This window comes from Pleurodeles waltl, chromosome 1_2 (genome assembly GCF_031143425.1).
Source record: "Pleurodeles waltl isolate 20211129_DDA chromosome 1_2, aPleWal1.hap1.20221129, whole genome shotgun sequence".
In the NCBI taxonomy this organism is placed as follows: Eukaryota; Metazoa; Chordata; class Amphibia; order Caudata; family Salamandridae; genus Pleurodeles; species Pleurodeles waltl.
The window spans coordinates 1,090,226,774-1,090,239,452 of record NC_090437.1 but is presented as its reverse complement, the minus strand read 5'-3'; the positions used below and the strand labels follow the sequence as shown (position 1 = coordinate 1,090,239,452).

Here is a 12,679-nt window from a genome sequence, read left to right as displayed (position 1 = left end):
TTAATAAAACAAATGTTAATATAAGCTCATTTGAACGTAACCTTTTGATCATCCTTATTAGTTTGCATATACATTGGTTGCCACTCTTCGTGGACATAATTCAAGCGCACGTTTAAGCAAGATTGCTATTATTATAGTTTCTATGCGCCAGTATCACATCTTAATTCATAAACCTTTTATGTTAACATAGATTATATAAACTACGCTCTCTCAACATCATCCGAACAGAAAGATAATTTCTTTATTCAAGTACATGGTGTGATGTTGATCAGGAGATGCCTGGTGTTAGACATTTATTAGGCATCTATCCAGTCACAGTAGAACAACATTTCATGATGGCAGCGTGATACAAGATGACCACAAGCGTGACCTTCACAATACTCAGACGGTTGGGACTTTCCAGGGCGTCCTCAAATCAGAATCTCATGACCTCTCCTCAGACCTATGTGGACATCCAGATGTGTGTCTGTTGCTGGGCGAATGAAGCAATGCATGTCACAAGCGGTGTACTTTTTAAACAAGCCTTGCATTACAAGCTATCTGTTGAGGTTAATGTAATAAAGGTCATCCAACCTTTTAGATATGCTTTTCAGGCCAGTTCATTATTGTGTATCACAGGATGAGGTCAGGCCTGGAGAAAAAAAAAATGGATTCTTTAGCCAGTTTCCACAAGCCTACTCTACTCTGCCAGCCTACTCTACTCTGCCAGTACACTCGACTCTGTGCCACTAACTTTTTAGCCATGCTGAACAACAGCCACGCTGCTGTACAACATGGCTAAAAAACATTGGCAAGGCTAATAGCTCTTGCATAGGCAAGACCTACTGGCTTTGCCAAAACTAGTTTTCTTTTATGCGACCCGTGCTAAAATGCCTTTGTTTTTTCGTGCTGTGGTACTGTTTCTGTATGTTTTAAGTAGTTGTAGCTTAGCCTTGCCATTTACAGGTCTTACTGAGATAACGTGTTATTTTGCTGAGAGTAGTGTTTTCAGAAATCAGGTTTTGAGTTAATATTCCATATATAGAAAACTCAGTTTAGTTTGAGTCTTAAATGGCAGCACTTTGTTTGAAACGCAATGCTTGCTTCACATGATCAAATACTGCAGGGGCTCTAAATGTATCTTTAGGTCTACTATTCTCAAACTGAGTAGTGCTATTTTAAGTGTTATATTAGAGTGAAATTGTGTTTGGTGCATTAACGTGAGGCGGTACGTTACTGGTTGTCTTACTAAGTGCAGTGAGAACGCATGTATGTTTGAGAGGAGAGACTGTTTGCAAATGTGTGCTCAATTTTCAGTGCATTTCTTTATTTACTTTTCTCGCTGTTTTTCAGTAAGGGTGTGTGAGCGTTGTGGTGTTGCGTAGAGGGTGAGTACTCCACTGGGATAAATGCCCGGGTGCTGCTCTTGTGGAATGTTTATGTCCTACTAAATTGAATGCCTGTAGACTTGTTTGGAGGGTATGTTTCTCACTAGATTGAATGTCTGTGTACGTGGAGAATGCAGTTTCCACTCGGTGCGATGCTTGTGCCCATTTTGCGTGGAGGATGTGAGCACATGGGCATTCAGCCCGATTGAGTAGATTCTGTGGAGAGGTTTTTTTTGTTTTTTTTGGCGGGGGGGTGGGGGGGGGTTCTGTGTTAATACCATTGATATTGGGGCACATAAATGTTTTTGTGACCCCTGCATGATTGTGCAGTTGTGTGCCATGTAAGATGTATGTTGCAGTCTTGTTTTGAGTCATTTCTAATTGTGTGTGTGTAGTTTGGGGAACACGCGTGGGGGCTTTAATTATTGTATTGGTTATATGAGTTGTGCTATTTTAGATTCACCATTATGTGTCGTGTTTCTGTTATTCTTTGAGTCCCTTTAAATTTGTTATGCCGTGTGTGTTTTTTTTTATTTTTTTTATTTTATTAATTAAGGTGAAAAATGTGTGCTATCTTGTCTTCCTTCCTCCTGTAGAATGTTCGAAGTCGTGTGGAATGCATGACTTCTTTAGTGTGAGTGTTCAATCCCTGCCTGTTGACGTTTCAGTCTAAAGCTGGGGGGGTGAGCTGGTTACATGACAGCTGCTGATAGGGTTCTTATACCAGAAACTTGCTGCTGACTAAAGTACCCGTATCTGCCTGCGTTGTGGCTCCTTACCAGCGCTACATGAACATTGTATTAGAGCAGACGTAATTTTTGTATAACCAACCCCATATTATCATTTGTAATCTGCCTTCAGAATGTGGTATGCTTGCCGCCTTTGTGTTTGTGTGTTTTTTTTATTTATTTTTTATAACTTTAAATATGTCATGGAATTTATCTTCGCTTCTGCAGTACTTGTTCCTGTAAATGAGCTCACAATAGTTCGTTGAGAAGAACGCTAGGGTTTGTTTGGATCGCTTAGCAACATCAGCAGCCAGTGAAAAATAAAACACGTGGATTCCAATGAATTAAATACTTGGACATTGTTTATGTCAGAACACCTATTAAATTAACTATTTTTATGTACAGGACAGACTTGTGGAAATGAGGAAATGAACTCCTTTTCTGACGATCTGGAATTTGCAGAAATAATTCATCAAGCAGAGCAAGCAATTGAAAACGGTGTATTCCCTGAGCGGATCACGCAAGGATCCAGTGGCAGTTACTTCGTCAAGGATATTAAAGGGGTATGGATCTGCGATTTCCTTAGTGTATAATACACCTGCATTAATATTAAAATTGGTTCACGAGGTGGAAACCTCAAGTTAACAGCAATGTCACATTAAATTATCTGTGTGTTGAAGGGGCTACATATGAAGGGGGGTGCAGTTTTCACTGGGTGCGATACCTGTGTGATTTTTTTTTTTTTGCGTGTGATTTTTTTTTTTTTTTTTTTGCGTGCAGTAGAGCAGGGTACCGCCAATTTGAATAGTCCCAAGAAGATTGGTCATGAAGCCGAGTGGACAGCCGACATCGAACTTTGGACCAGATTTTTGTTTGAAGTATCCTTTTAGACTCGAGCCTGCTAGTTCATGCGTTAGTGCAGTGGTTCCCAGCATGTGGCTCTGCAGACCTCAGGGGGTCGCGGCTGCTTAAAAAATTTAATAATAACTGATTAGGTCCCCAGCTTCCAGTAATGACTCATTTTGGGTGAAGGGGGAATGATTCAGTGGGGGTCTCTGGGTTCAAGTACTGATAAAGTGGGGGGTCTCAGACTTCAGATTGGGAACCACTGCGTTAGTGCATGCATCTCGCTTGCGAGAGACTGTGCACAGTAAAGAGCTTGGAGTCTGTCTGCTTCTAAACATTTGTTGACTTGCATGCCACTCTTTACAGCCTTGTAATTCGTTACTGCAGGCCTAGCATAATTTCCGTTGCTCTCTGTGGAGCAGAATCAAACACTGATTGATTCAACTCAATCAGTGCCCGCCCGCCTTTCCCGACGTGATTGAGGTAATATTTTTTTATTTTTAACTTCTAGTGCCCTGCAAAAAGAAGGCAATTGACTGGCAAAAACGTGCCCAGCAGGGCAAACCAAATTGCTACCTTTTTTAAAAAAAATTTTATTTTTTATTTTGTATTGCTAAGTTTTTTTTATTTTGCCAAGTCGTAATTTCTCATTTTGCACTCATGATTTTTTTGTTGTTGTTGTTGCTTGTAGGCACTTTTCCCAAAAGATGATTAATATCTTGTTCCAAGTAATCTAAAGAGTCATTGTTTCTTTCTTATGTGTTTTTTTTTTCTTTTTTTTTTTTCTGAAATGAGGCTTTAACACATAATCGTGCAGTAGAATCCAATCCGCCCCATTGCAACCCATGCCAATCTACCCCACTTTATCCCACTCCAATCCAAACCACCCACCCCAGTGTAATCTGCCCCACTCCAGTCCAAAGCGATCTGCCCCACTTCAATCATTTGCACTCTACTCTGCTCTAGTCTAAAACTGTCTGTCCTACTCCAATGGAAAACAATATGCTCAACTCCAGTACAAAACAATCTGCCCCACTTCAGTCCTCCTAACCCACCGCAGTCTAATCTGCCCCAAACCAGTTCAACCAATCGGCCCCACTCTAGTCCAAAACAATCTGCCTCACTTCAATCTTTTGCATTCCACCCTACTCCGCTCCAGTCCAAAACAATCTGACCCACTCCAGTCCTAAATAAGCTTCATCACTCCAAAACAATATGCCACACTCCTATCCAAAACAATCTGCCCCACTCCAATTTGCCCTAATCCAGTGCACCTCACCCCAATGCAATCCACCACTCTCCATCCCAGTTCACCCCATTCCAATACACTGTTTTGCTTTCACTAATGACTGAGTTGACAAAAATCTCTGGAATGCACTTCTTAGTTTAAAGAAGACATTTATTATTACTTCACCGCGAGGTTCCTGAGAGAGGAGATTAGTAGGTTTGAGGCACACGTTTAAAAATAGTCACAGCAATGAAAGGAAAATATATCAAAGTGAATCTCAACTGCAATGTACACAGCAAATATGTGATGATATTATAGCATAACTGCCAAGCAAAGAATAAAGTCAAAATATTTATCACCGTAGGGCCTATCATTGCTCTTCATCTTTCTCATGCCAGCAAGTTGATGACCCCTGTTCAACTGCAAGAGTTTTTCCACCCTCACGGGAGGTCAGGCAGTTGACGTCCACTCCTGAATTAAGTCTCAGAAAATTCCCCTCGCTGCTGCCCAGGGACACCTTTTTATAGATTAATTATTCAAAAATGCTGGCTTGTTTACCTAAACCTGGACAGGAATGTGTTGAAAGCTGCCCACCGTTTCGAGACACACCCCTAAAGGTCAGACTGTTTTCTGCACTATAGAAAAACACCGAAATATGCGCTTCCTTATCATGCTATCATGTTCGGTGAGAGAAAATACGAAACACACAAGCTTAGTTTACCATGTGGAAAACACAGCTCATCTGCAATGGCTCAACTGCAATGTCTCAACTGCAATGTCTAACGCTACGATAAAGCCACCAGGCAGCTAAAGTGAATACAAAATGTAATTACTGGTGAACATTGAACAACTAATATGAACAGTGGTGAAACATACTTATTTTCACTACATACACCCACACCAATCCAATCCACCTCAATTCAACCTAGTCCACTCTACCCTATTCCAGTCCAGTACACCCCAATCCACCCTACTCCAGTCCACCCCATCCCATCCTACTCCAGTCCACCCCATCCCACTCCACCGCACTACAGTCCAAACCATCCAACCCACCCCACTCCTAATCCAGTCCAGCCCAATCAAAACAGTTCTACCCACTCAAATCAATTCCCCTCCCTCCAATCCACCCCACTCCATTCAAATCCACCTCACTCCTGCCCAATTCACCTACACCACCTAATCCATCAAACTCCAGTACAAACCAGTCCACTCCAATCCAGTCCACCTTAATCCACCCCACTCTGATCCATTCCACCCCAGTCTAATCCAAAACAGTCCAAACTGCTCTAGTCTTCCCCACACAATCTAATTCACCCCACGGTACCCTAATCTACCCCACTCCATTTTAGTCCACCCCACCCGTTTCCACCCCACTATAACCCAGTCCAATCTACCCCATCCCAGTTCAGTCCACCGCACTCCAATCGGCCCACGCCAATCCACCCCACGCCATTCCAGTCCACCTCACCTCCATGCAACCCACCCCACCATAATCCAATCCAATCCAATCCACCCCACCCCACTCCAGTCCAGTCAATCCCACTCCAGTCCGCCCCAGTCAACCACACTCTGTTCCAATCCACCCCCCTCTAGCCTAATCCAATCACCACACCCCATCTCAGTTCAGTCTACCCCACTTCAATCCACCCACCCCATTCCTATCTGCCCCACTCCAGTAAATTAAATCCAATCCACTCGACCCTACCCCAGTTCAATCTACCCCATTCACCCAACTGCAGTCCAACCCACTCCATCCTATTCCACACACTCTGAACCATTTAACTCTTACCCTCTGCGACACTCCAACAAATCCACTCTGACACTCTACTCCCCCACTCCACACCACTAAAACTTTTAGCCATGCTGACCAACACCCACGGTGGTGTAAAACATGGCAAAAATACATTGCCAAAAGCTTTCATAGGCAAGACCTATTGGCTTTGCCAGTGCTTGTTAAAATAGGCAGTCTTGTAGCCATCAACGTTCACTGACTCCAGGCTACTTGCAGGGATATTTGTGACAATTAATCACCCAGTCTTTACATTACACTACCTGGCTCTCTTTCATTCAGTGGTACCCGACACCATAATCTTTAAATTAAGACCCAGTCTCTATATGCCGTCAGGCTTGTGACCAACTAATTGTGGGCAATTTTTAATTCTGTTGACATTTCCCTCTGAGTTGTCCGTTTCTCCAAATATAAAGCTTACTGTTGAATTTGGTCTGTTGAATATGTATTAATCAATTGGTAATACAGGCTTGAATGTTCATTGTCCTATCCTGGTATTTCTTCCCTTTTTTTGAGGGACACCTGGGCGTCAGCACATACACACGTGGGTGTAAACACACTCAGACTTGCACGTGAAATGAAAAAACAAATGTAAACGGTAGAACAGAGGTTATAATCCCGGGAAATGCGTATGATTTCTTTTTGCAGAGGTTGCATAGTATCAATCAATCCACTTTGCCACTCAAGAGCTTGTGCAACGTTTTTAGTGTTTCTACTGTTGTATCTGTTTATATAAATGAAACCGAAAAGTTAATGAAGATACCTCTGTAGAGAGGTGTAAGGAAATGCCTCCTTGGCATGGCTAGCCCCTGACTTTTTGCCTTTGCTGATGCTATGTTTTGAATTGAAAGTGTGCTGAGGCCTGCTAACCAGGCCCCAGCACCAGTGTTCTTTCCCTAACCTGTACTTTTGTATCCACAATTGGCACACCCTGGCATCCAGGGTAAGTCCCTTTTAACTGGTACCTCTGGTACCAAGGGCCCTGATGCCAGGGAAGGTCTCTAAGGGCTGCAGCATGTCTTATGCCACCCTGGAGACCCCTCACTCAGCACAGACACACTGCTTACCAGCTTGTGTGTGCTAGTGAGAACAAAATGAGTAAGTCGACATGGCACTCCCCTCAGGGTGCCATGCCAGCCTCTCACTGCCTACGCAGTATAGGTAAGACACCCCTCTAGCAGGCCTTACTGCCCTAAGGCAGGGTGCACTATACCATAGGTGAGGGCACCAGTGCATGAGCACTGTGCCCCTACAGTGTCTAAGCCAAACCTTAGACATTGTAAGTGCAGGGTAGCCATAAGAGTATATGGTCTGGGAGTCTGTCAAACACGAACTCCACAGCACCATAATGGCTACACTGAAAACTAGGAAGTTTGGTATCGAACTTCTCAGCACAATAAATGCACACTGATGCCAGTGTACATTTTATTGTGAAACACACCCCAGAGGGCACCTTAGAGGTGCCCCCTGAAACTGTATCCAACTATCTGTGTAGGCTGACTGGTTCCAGCAGCCTACCACACTAGAGACATGTTGCTGGCCCCATGGGGAGAGTGCCTTTGTCACTCTGAGGCCAGTAACAAAGCCTGCACTGGGTGGAGATGCTAACACCTCCCCCAGGCAGGAGCTGTAACACCTGGCGGTGAGCCTCAAAGGCTCACCCCTTTGTTCCAGCACCGCAGGACACTCCAGCTAGTGGAGTTGCCCGCCCCCTCCGGCCACGGCCCCCACTTTTGGCGGCAAGGCCAGAGAAAATAATGAGAACAACAAGGAGTCACTGGCCAGTCAGGACAGCCCCTAAGGTGTCCTGAGCTGAAGTGACTCTAACTTTTAGAAATCCTCCATCTTGCAGATGGAGGATTCCCCCAATAGGATTAGGGATGTGCCCCCCTCCCCTTGGGAGGAGGCACAAAGAGGGTGTACTCGCCCTCAGGGCTAGTAGCCATTGGCTACTAACCCCCCAGACCTAAACACGCCCTTAAATTTAGTATTTAAGGGCTTCCCTGAACCTAAGAATTTAGATTCATGAAACTACAAGAAGAAGAGGACTGCTGAGCTGAAAAACCCCTGCAGAGGAAGAACAGAAGACACCAACTGCTTTGGCCCCAGACTCACCGGCCTGTCTCCTGCCTTCCAAAGAAACCTGCTCCAGCGACGCTTTCCAAGGGACCAGCGACCTCTGAATCCTCTGAGGACTGCCCTGCTTCAAGAAAGACAAGAAACTCCTGAGGACAGCGGCCCTGCTCCAAAAGAACTGCAACTTTGTTTCAAGGAGCAGATTTAAAGACCCCTGCAACTCCCCGCAAGAAGCGTGAGACTTGCAACACTGCACCCGGCGACCCCGACTCGACTGGTGGAGAACCAACACCTCAGGGAGGACCCTCCGGCGACTCCAAGACTGTGAGTAACCAAAGTTGTCCCCCCTGAGCCCCCACAGCGACGCCTGCAGAGGGAATCCCGAGGCTCCCCCTGACCGCGACTGCCTGAACTCCATTTCCCGACGGCTGGAAAAGACCCTGCACCCGCAGCCCCCAGCACCTGAAGGAACGGAACTCCTGTGCAGGAGTGACCCCCAGGAGGCCCTCTCCCTTGCCCAGGTGGTGGCTACCCCGAGGAGCCCCCCCCCCTTGCCTGCCTGCATCGCTGAAAAGACCCCTTGGTCTCCCATAGGAAACTATTCGAAACCAGACGCGTGTTCCCACACTGCACCCGGCCGCCCCGCGCTGCTGAGGGTGTACTTTTTGTGCTGACTCGTGTCCCCCCCCGGTGCCCTACAAAACCCCCCTGGTCTGCCCTCCGAAGACGCGGGTACTTACCTGCTGGCAGACTGGAACCGGGGCACCCCCTTCTCTCCATTATAGCATATGTGGTTTTGGGCACCTCTTTGACCTTTGCACCTGACCGGCCCTGAGCTGCTGGTGTGATAACTTTGTGGTTGCTCTGAACCCCCAACGGTGGGCTACCTTGGACCCAAAACTGAAACCTGTAAGTGACTTACTTACCTGTTAAAATTAACATTACTTTACCTCCCCCAGGAACTGTGAAAATTGCACTGTGTCCCCTTTTAAAACAGCTATTTGTGTTTTATGTAAAAAGTATAAATGCTAATGTAATGATTCAAAGTTCCTAAAGTACTTACCTGCAATACCTTTCAAATGAGATATTACATGTAGAATTTGAACCTGTGGTTCTTAAAATAAACTAAGAAAATATATTTTTCTATAACAAAACCTATTGGCTGGATTTGTCTCTGAGTGTGTGTTCCTCATTTATTGCCTGTGTGTATGTACAACAAATGCTTAACACTACTCCTTGGATAAGCCTACTGCTCGACCACACTACCACAAAACAGAGCATTAGTATTATCTCTTTTTGCCACTATCTTACCTCTAAGGGGAACCCTTGGACTCTGTGCATGCTATTCCTTACTTTGAAATAGCACATACAGAGCCAACTTCCTACAAGAGGCCTTAATCTGTTTGTCTTCATGTTCAGTAACGATGCCTCTGCAGAGCTCAGCTTGTCTCCTGAGATGGCGTTTTTGTTAAATTTTCCTTTTAAATAAAGAAGCATAGTGTTTGTGATGCTAAATCACTTACCTGCTTCCTTGATATTGGGTTAATTTATTTTTTCTAGAGGTACCCCTTCCTATACATTTCTCGTCTCACCTGATACAATTTGTTTAGATCTTTATTTACTCGGTGCCTCCATTTTCTGTTTGAAGCAACTCTGTGTTTTGATTTTTGGTATCTTAGCCACTTTTGCCGTGGGGCCTCCAAAGCTAATGGCTTGCTGCATGTGTGCTGTCAGTCGCTGTAATAGGTGCTTCTTGCCTCCGCCTGTAGGCCAGCATCACTGAAACAGTTTTGTTACTTTTTACTGGGCGTGTGTGTCCCCCCCCCCCTTTCTCTATCTTTTTTTTGTGTTCATAACCTTGGTAAATTATTTCCTTTTAAATTAAGGTAATTCTCTGCCATTCATGCATCCAGTGATGTGCTGAGCTAAAACTTGGGAGTGATCGAACCTGATGCAAAAGGCTTGTAAACACTTATTCGGTTAACTGCAGTTACAATATCCAGAACCCCTAGTACACAAAACCGCTGCTGCCTTCTGTGGGTGTAGTGCACCCCGCAGATCTTGCACCCCTGAAAATGTGTCTGACACACCAACATGTGGGTGGCTCGGGATTGTGTTAAACCACAATTCCATGAGGCAATGTGTCCCAAGATAAGGTGCAAATCAGCATATCAAAAATGTAATCCGTTAAAAAGGGACTACCTCAATAATGGATTCTAGTGTGGAATGAGAAATTTTCGATTTTATTACAAAATGTAAGGGGCGCAGTACAAAAAAAAATTGTACAATGAAAATGCATAAACTCATTGCCATGAATGTTTTCAATAATAAGACAATACAGAATAGTAGGCAAAATCAAAACTAGACAAACTCCCAATTATGCAGCAAAATCAGTTGGATATTTGACAGCCTATCTAGCAGAACCCAAAAGATTTTGATTCACCCAGAGATTCGAGATTTAATATAATAAATATTTTCCTAGAAGATCCTGGAAAGTGCAGAATCCTCGTGATGTGAGCAAAGAAATACATTTTGAACAAAAAAGAATATTGGATTAAAAAGCATCCTACAGCCTTACCATCTAAGCACCATCCCACAACTTGAATTTTGATTCAGATCTTAAGAGCTAATGTCTTCTGAAGAAATCAAAACAAACTAGTCACATATACGGTGAACCATTGTGAATGAATGCAATACTACATGCAGACGAAAGAACCTTGAAGAAAAGTAACATTACTGAGCCCATCCGTAAGAGCCTCCTTCGAGAACAGTGTCAATCGGACATAAACACTAATTGATTAAGTGCTGTAGAAATAATAAACCGAACACAAACATGATGAGACCTCCATTTAGAACAAGTTGGCTCCATGCCTACCTGGGTCCTAGTTAACATAAGCCAAGTTTCTTGGAGTTAAAAGGTCATTGCAAAATTGTTTTAAAGGCAATAGTATCATACAAAGGTACACCTATGAATTTGACTGTAGATTAATATTGCCATTGCTAATAATGCAAATTTCTGATTTGAGCACAAACGCTCAAACTGTAACTTCCCTAGGCTATTACAGCAGTGAATTGTTACTCTTCCCTTACCTAAACCATAATTTGTTCCACTGGATGACCTCCTAAATCAAGAAGCCACTGTGCTTGACCGGTTGAGCCCTCTACTTGTTCCAGTTATTAAGAAGTACACTTTGGAACAGGCCTCCTCTTTCCCCGTGCACATGTAAATACCTACTGATTAGAGCTCTAAGTAAATCTGCACTGGCGTCCTATCTGTAGAGCCACCTTTAGGGACATGGTGTAGCACTGTGAATGAACAGGGCTGTAGTATTGTTTTGTTTCTACGGTGGCCTACGATTTTATAATTTCTGATGGATACAACTACCTGTGGATTCCTCACCTAATGAATACTCCCATGGCGCCAGCATTCGACGGAAATCTTCTTACTAGTCTCTGCACGTCGACGAGGACATCACTCTTGCCCACGCGACGCCGTCTGACGTCATACAGGCAATAAGAGGTCCTCGCCGACGTGCCGATGACCGTTCCCTTTTTTCCGTGCATTCGAAACGGTTATCTTCGAGGGAGCTACTGTTACCTTCGTGGTTACAGTGTATTGTCTGCTGCGTAGTCTTCTCTGCGATAATAATGTCTCAGAGGAAGTCGGGTTTCAAGCCCTGTCGAGAGTGTGGGGGCAAGATGTCAGTTACAGATCCTCACTCCGACTGTCTATGGTGTTTGAGCTCCGACCACGACGTCTCGACTTGCGATTCATGTCAACACATGAATCCGAAGGCCCTCAAAGAGCGTGAGGCCAAGTTATTCATGGCAAAGTCAAAGAAGAAGGAGAAACATCATAAGAAGTCTTCTTCGCCAAGGTCTCACCGGCGTCATCGAGACTCCCGGCGCCGTAGAGACTCACGACGTCATTCCAGCAAGGAGTCTCGTTCGAGGTCACCTTCGGCTCGGCGTCGGAAGACTTGGGAGGTCAGCCCCACGGTCACGCCGCATCCTTCGACGCCGTTGCCCTCTCCGGCGTCACCGACTTCGCCTGGTCAGGCGTCGGTGATTGAGGTGGTGCAGCCTCTTGTGTTTTCTCCGGCGTCGCAGACGTCGAGGCCGGCGTCGGGGTCGCCCTCGATCCAGGCACCCCAGTATCCGGCTTTTCCCACTCCTGGAGCCGATAGTACCGCGTTTCTTAATGCGATGTATACCATCTTTCAGCAGATGGCTCCAGGAGCTGCTCCGGCTGGTCCTTCGGGGCCCTTGGCCTTTTCGTTGGGTGATCCTGCGCCTCTTCGGCCGGCACCCTTTATGCCCTTTCTCCCTTTTGGGAATGTGGGCTCGGCGTCGGTGGCCGCTCCGGTGGCTTCGGATGTTTCGGCCCCGGAGGTTGCCCTTCCGTCGAAGTCAGGATTTTGCCCTGTGACTCCGGTTGGTCCATCGGCTCCGAGACCTCGTCCTCCGGCTCCTGCCTCGGCGGCGAAGCTGCCTGTGGCGCCGGACGCGGCGTCAGATGCTTCTGGAGATCGGCTCCGTTCTTCGACGTCGGCGGAGGCCATGTCGACTCTGCGTATCGAGGAGAGACTTCATTCGAGGAGGCGTGCTCTCCGTCTTTTAGAAGAGCAGGAGTACCAGCGAGTCC

At 45.4% G+C, this 12,679-nt stretch overlaps 1 protein-coding gene across 2 annotated transcripts in view; it reads left to right on the top strand.

Moving 5' to 3' along the window:
• Window positions 1-12,679, top strand: part of PI4K2B (phosphatidylinositol 4-kinase type 2 beta) — a 183,727-nt gene that overhangs the window by 45,456 nt on the left and 125,592 nt on the right. For both annotated transcript variants that reach the window (XM_069202160.1, XM_069202161.1), the window contains exon 2: window positions 2,501-2,658. In XM_069202160.1, coding sequence (XP_069058261.1) covers window positions 2,501-2,658 — 158 coding nt within the window. The remainder of the gene's footprint in view (window positions 1-2,500; window positions 2,659-12,679) is intronic.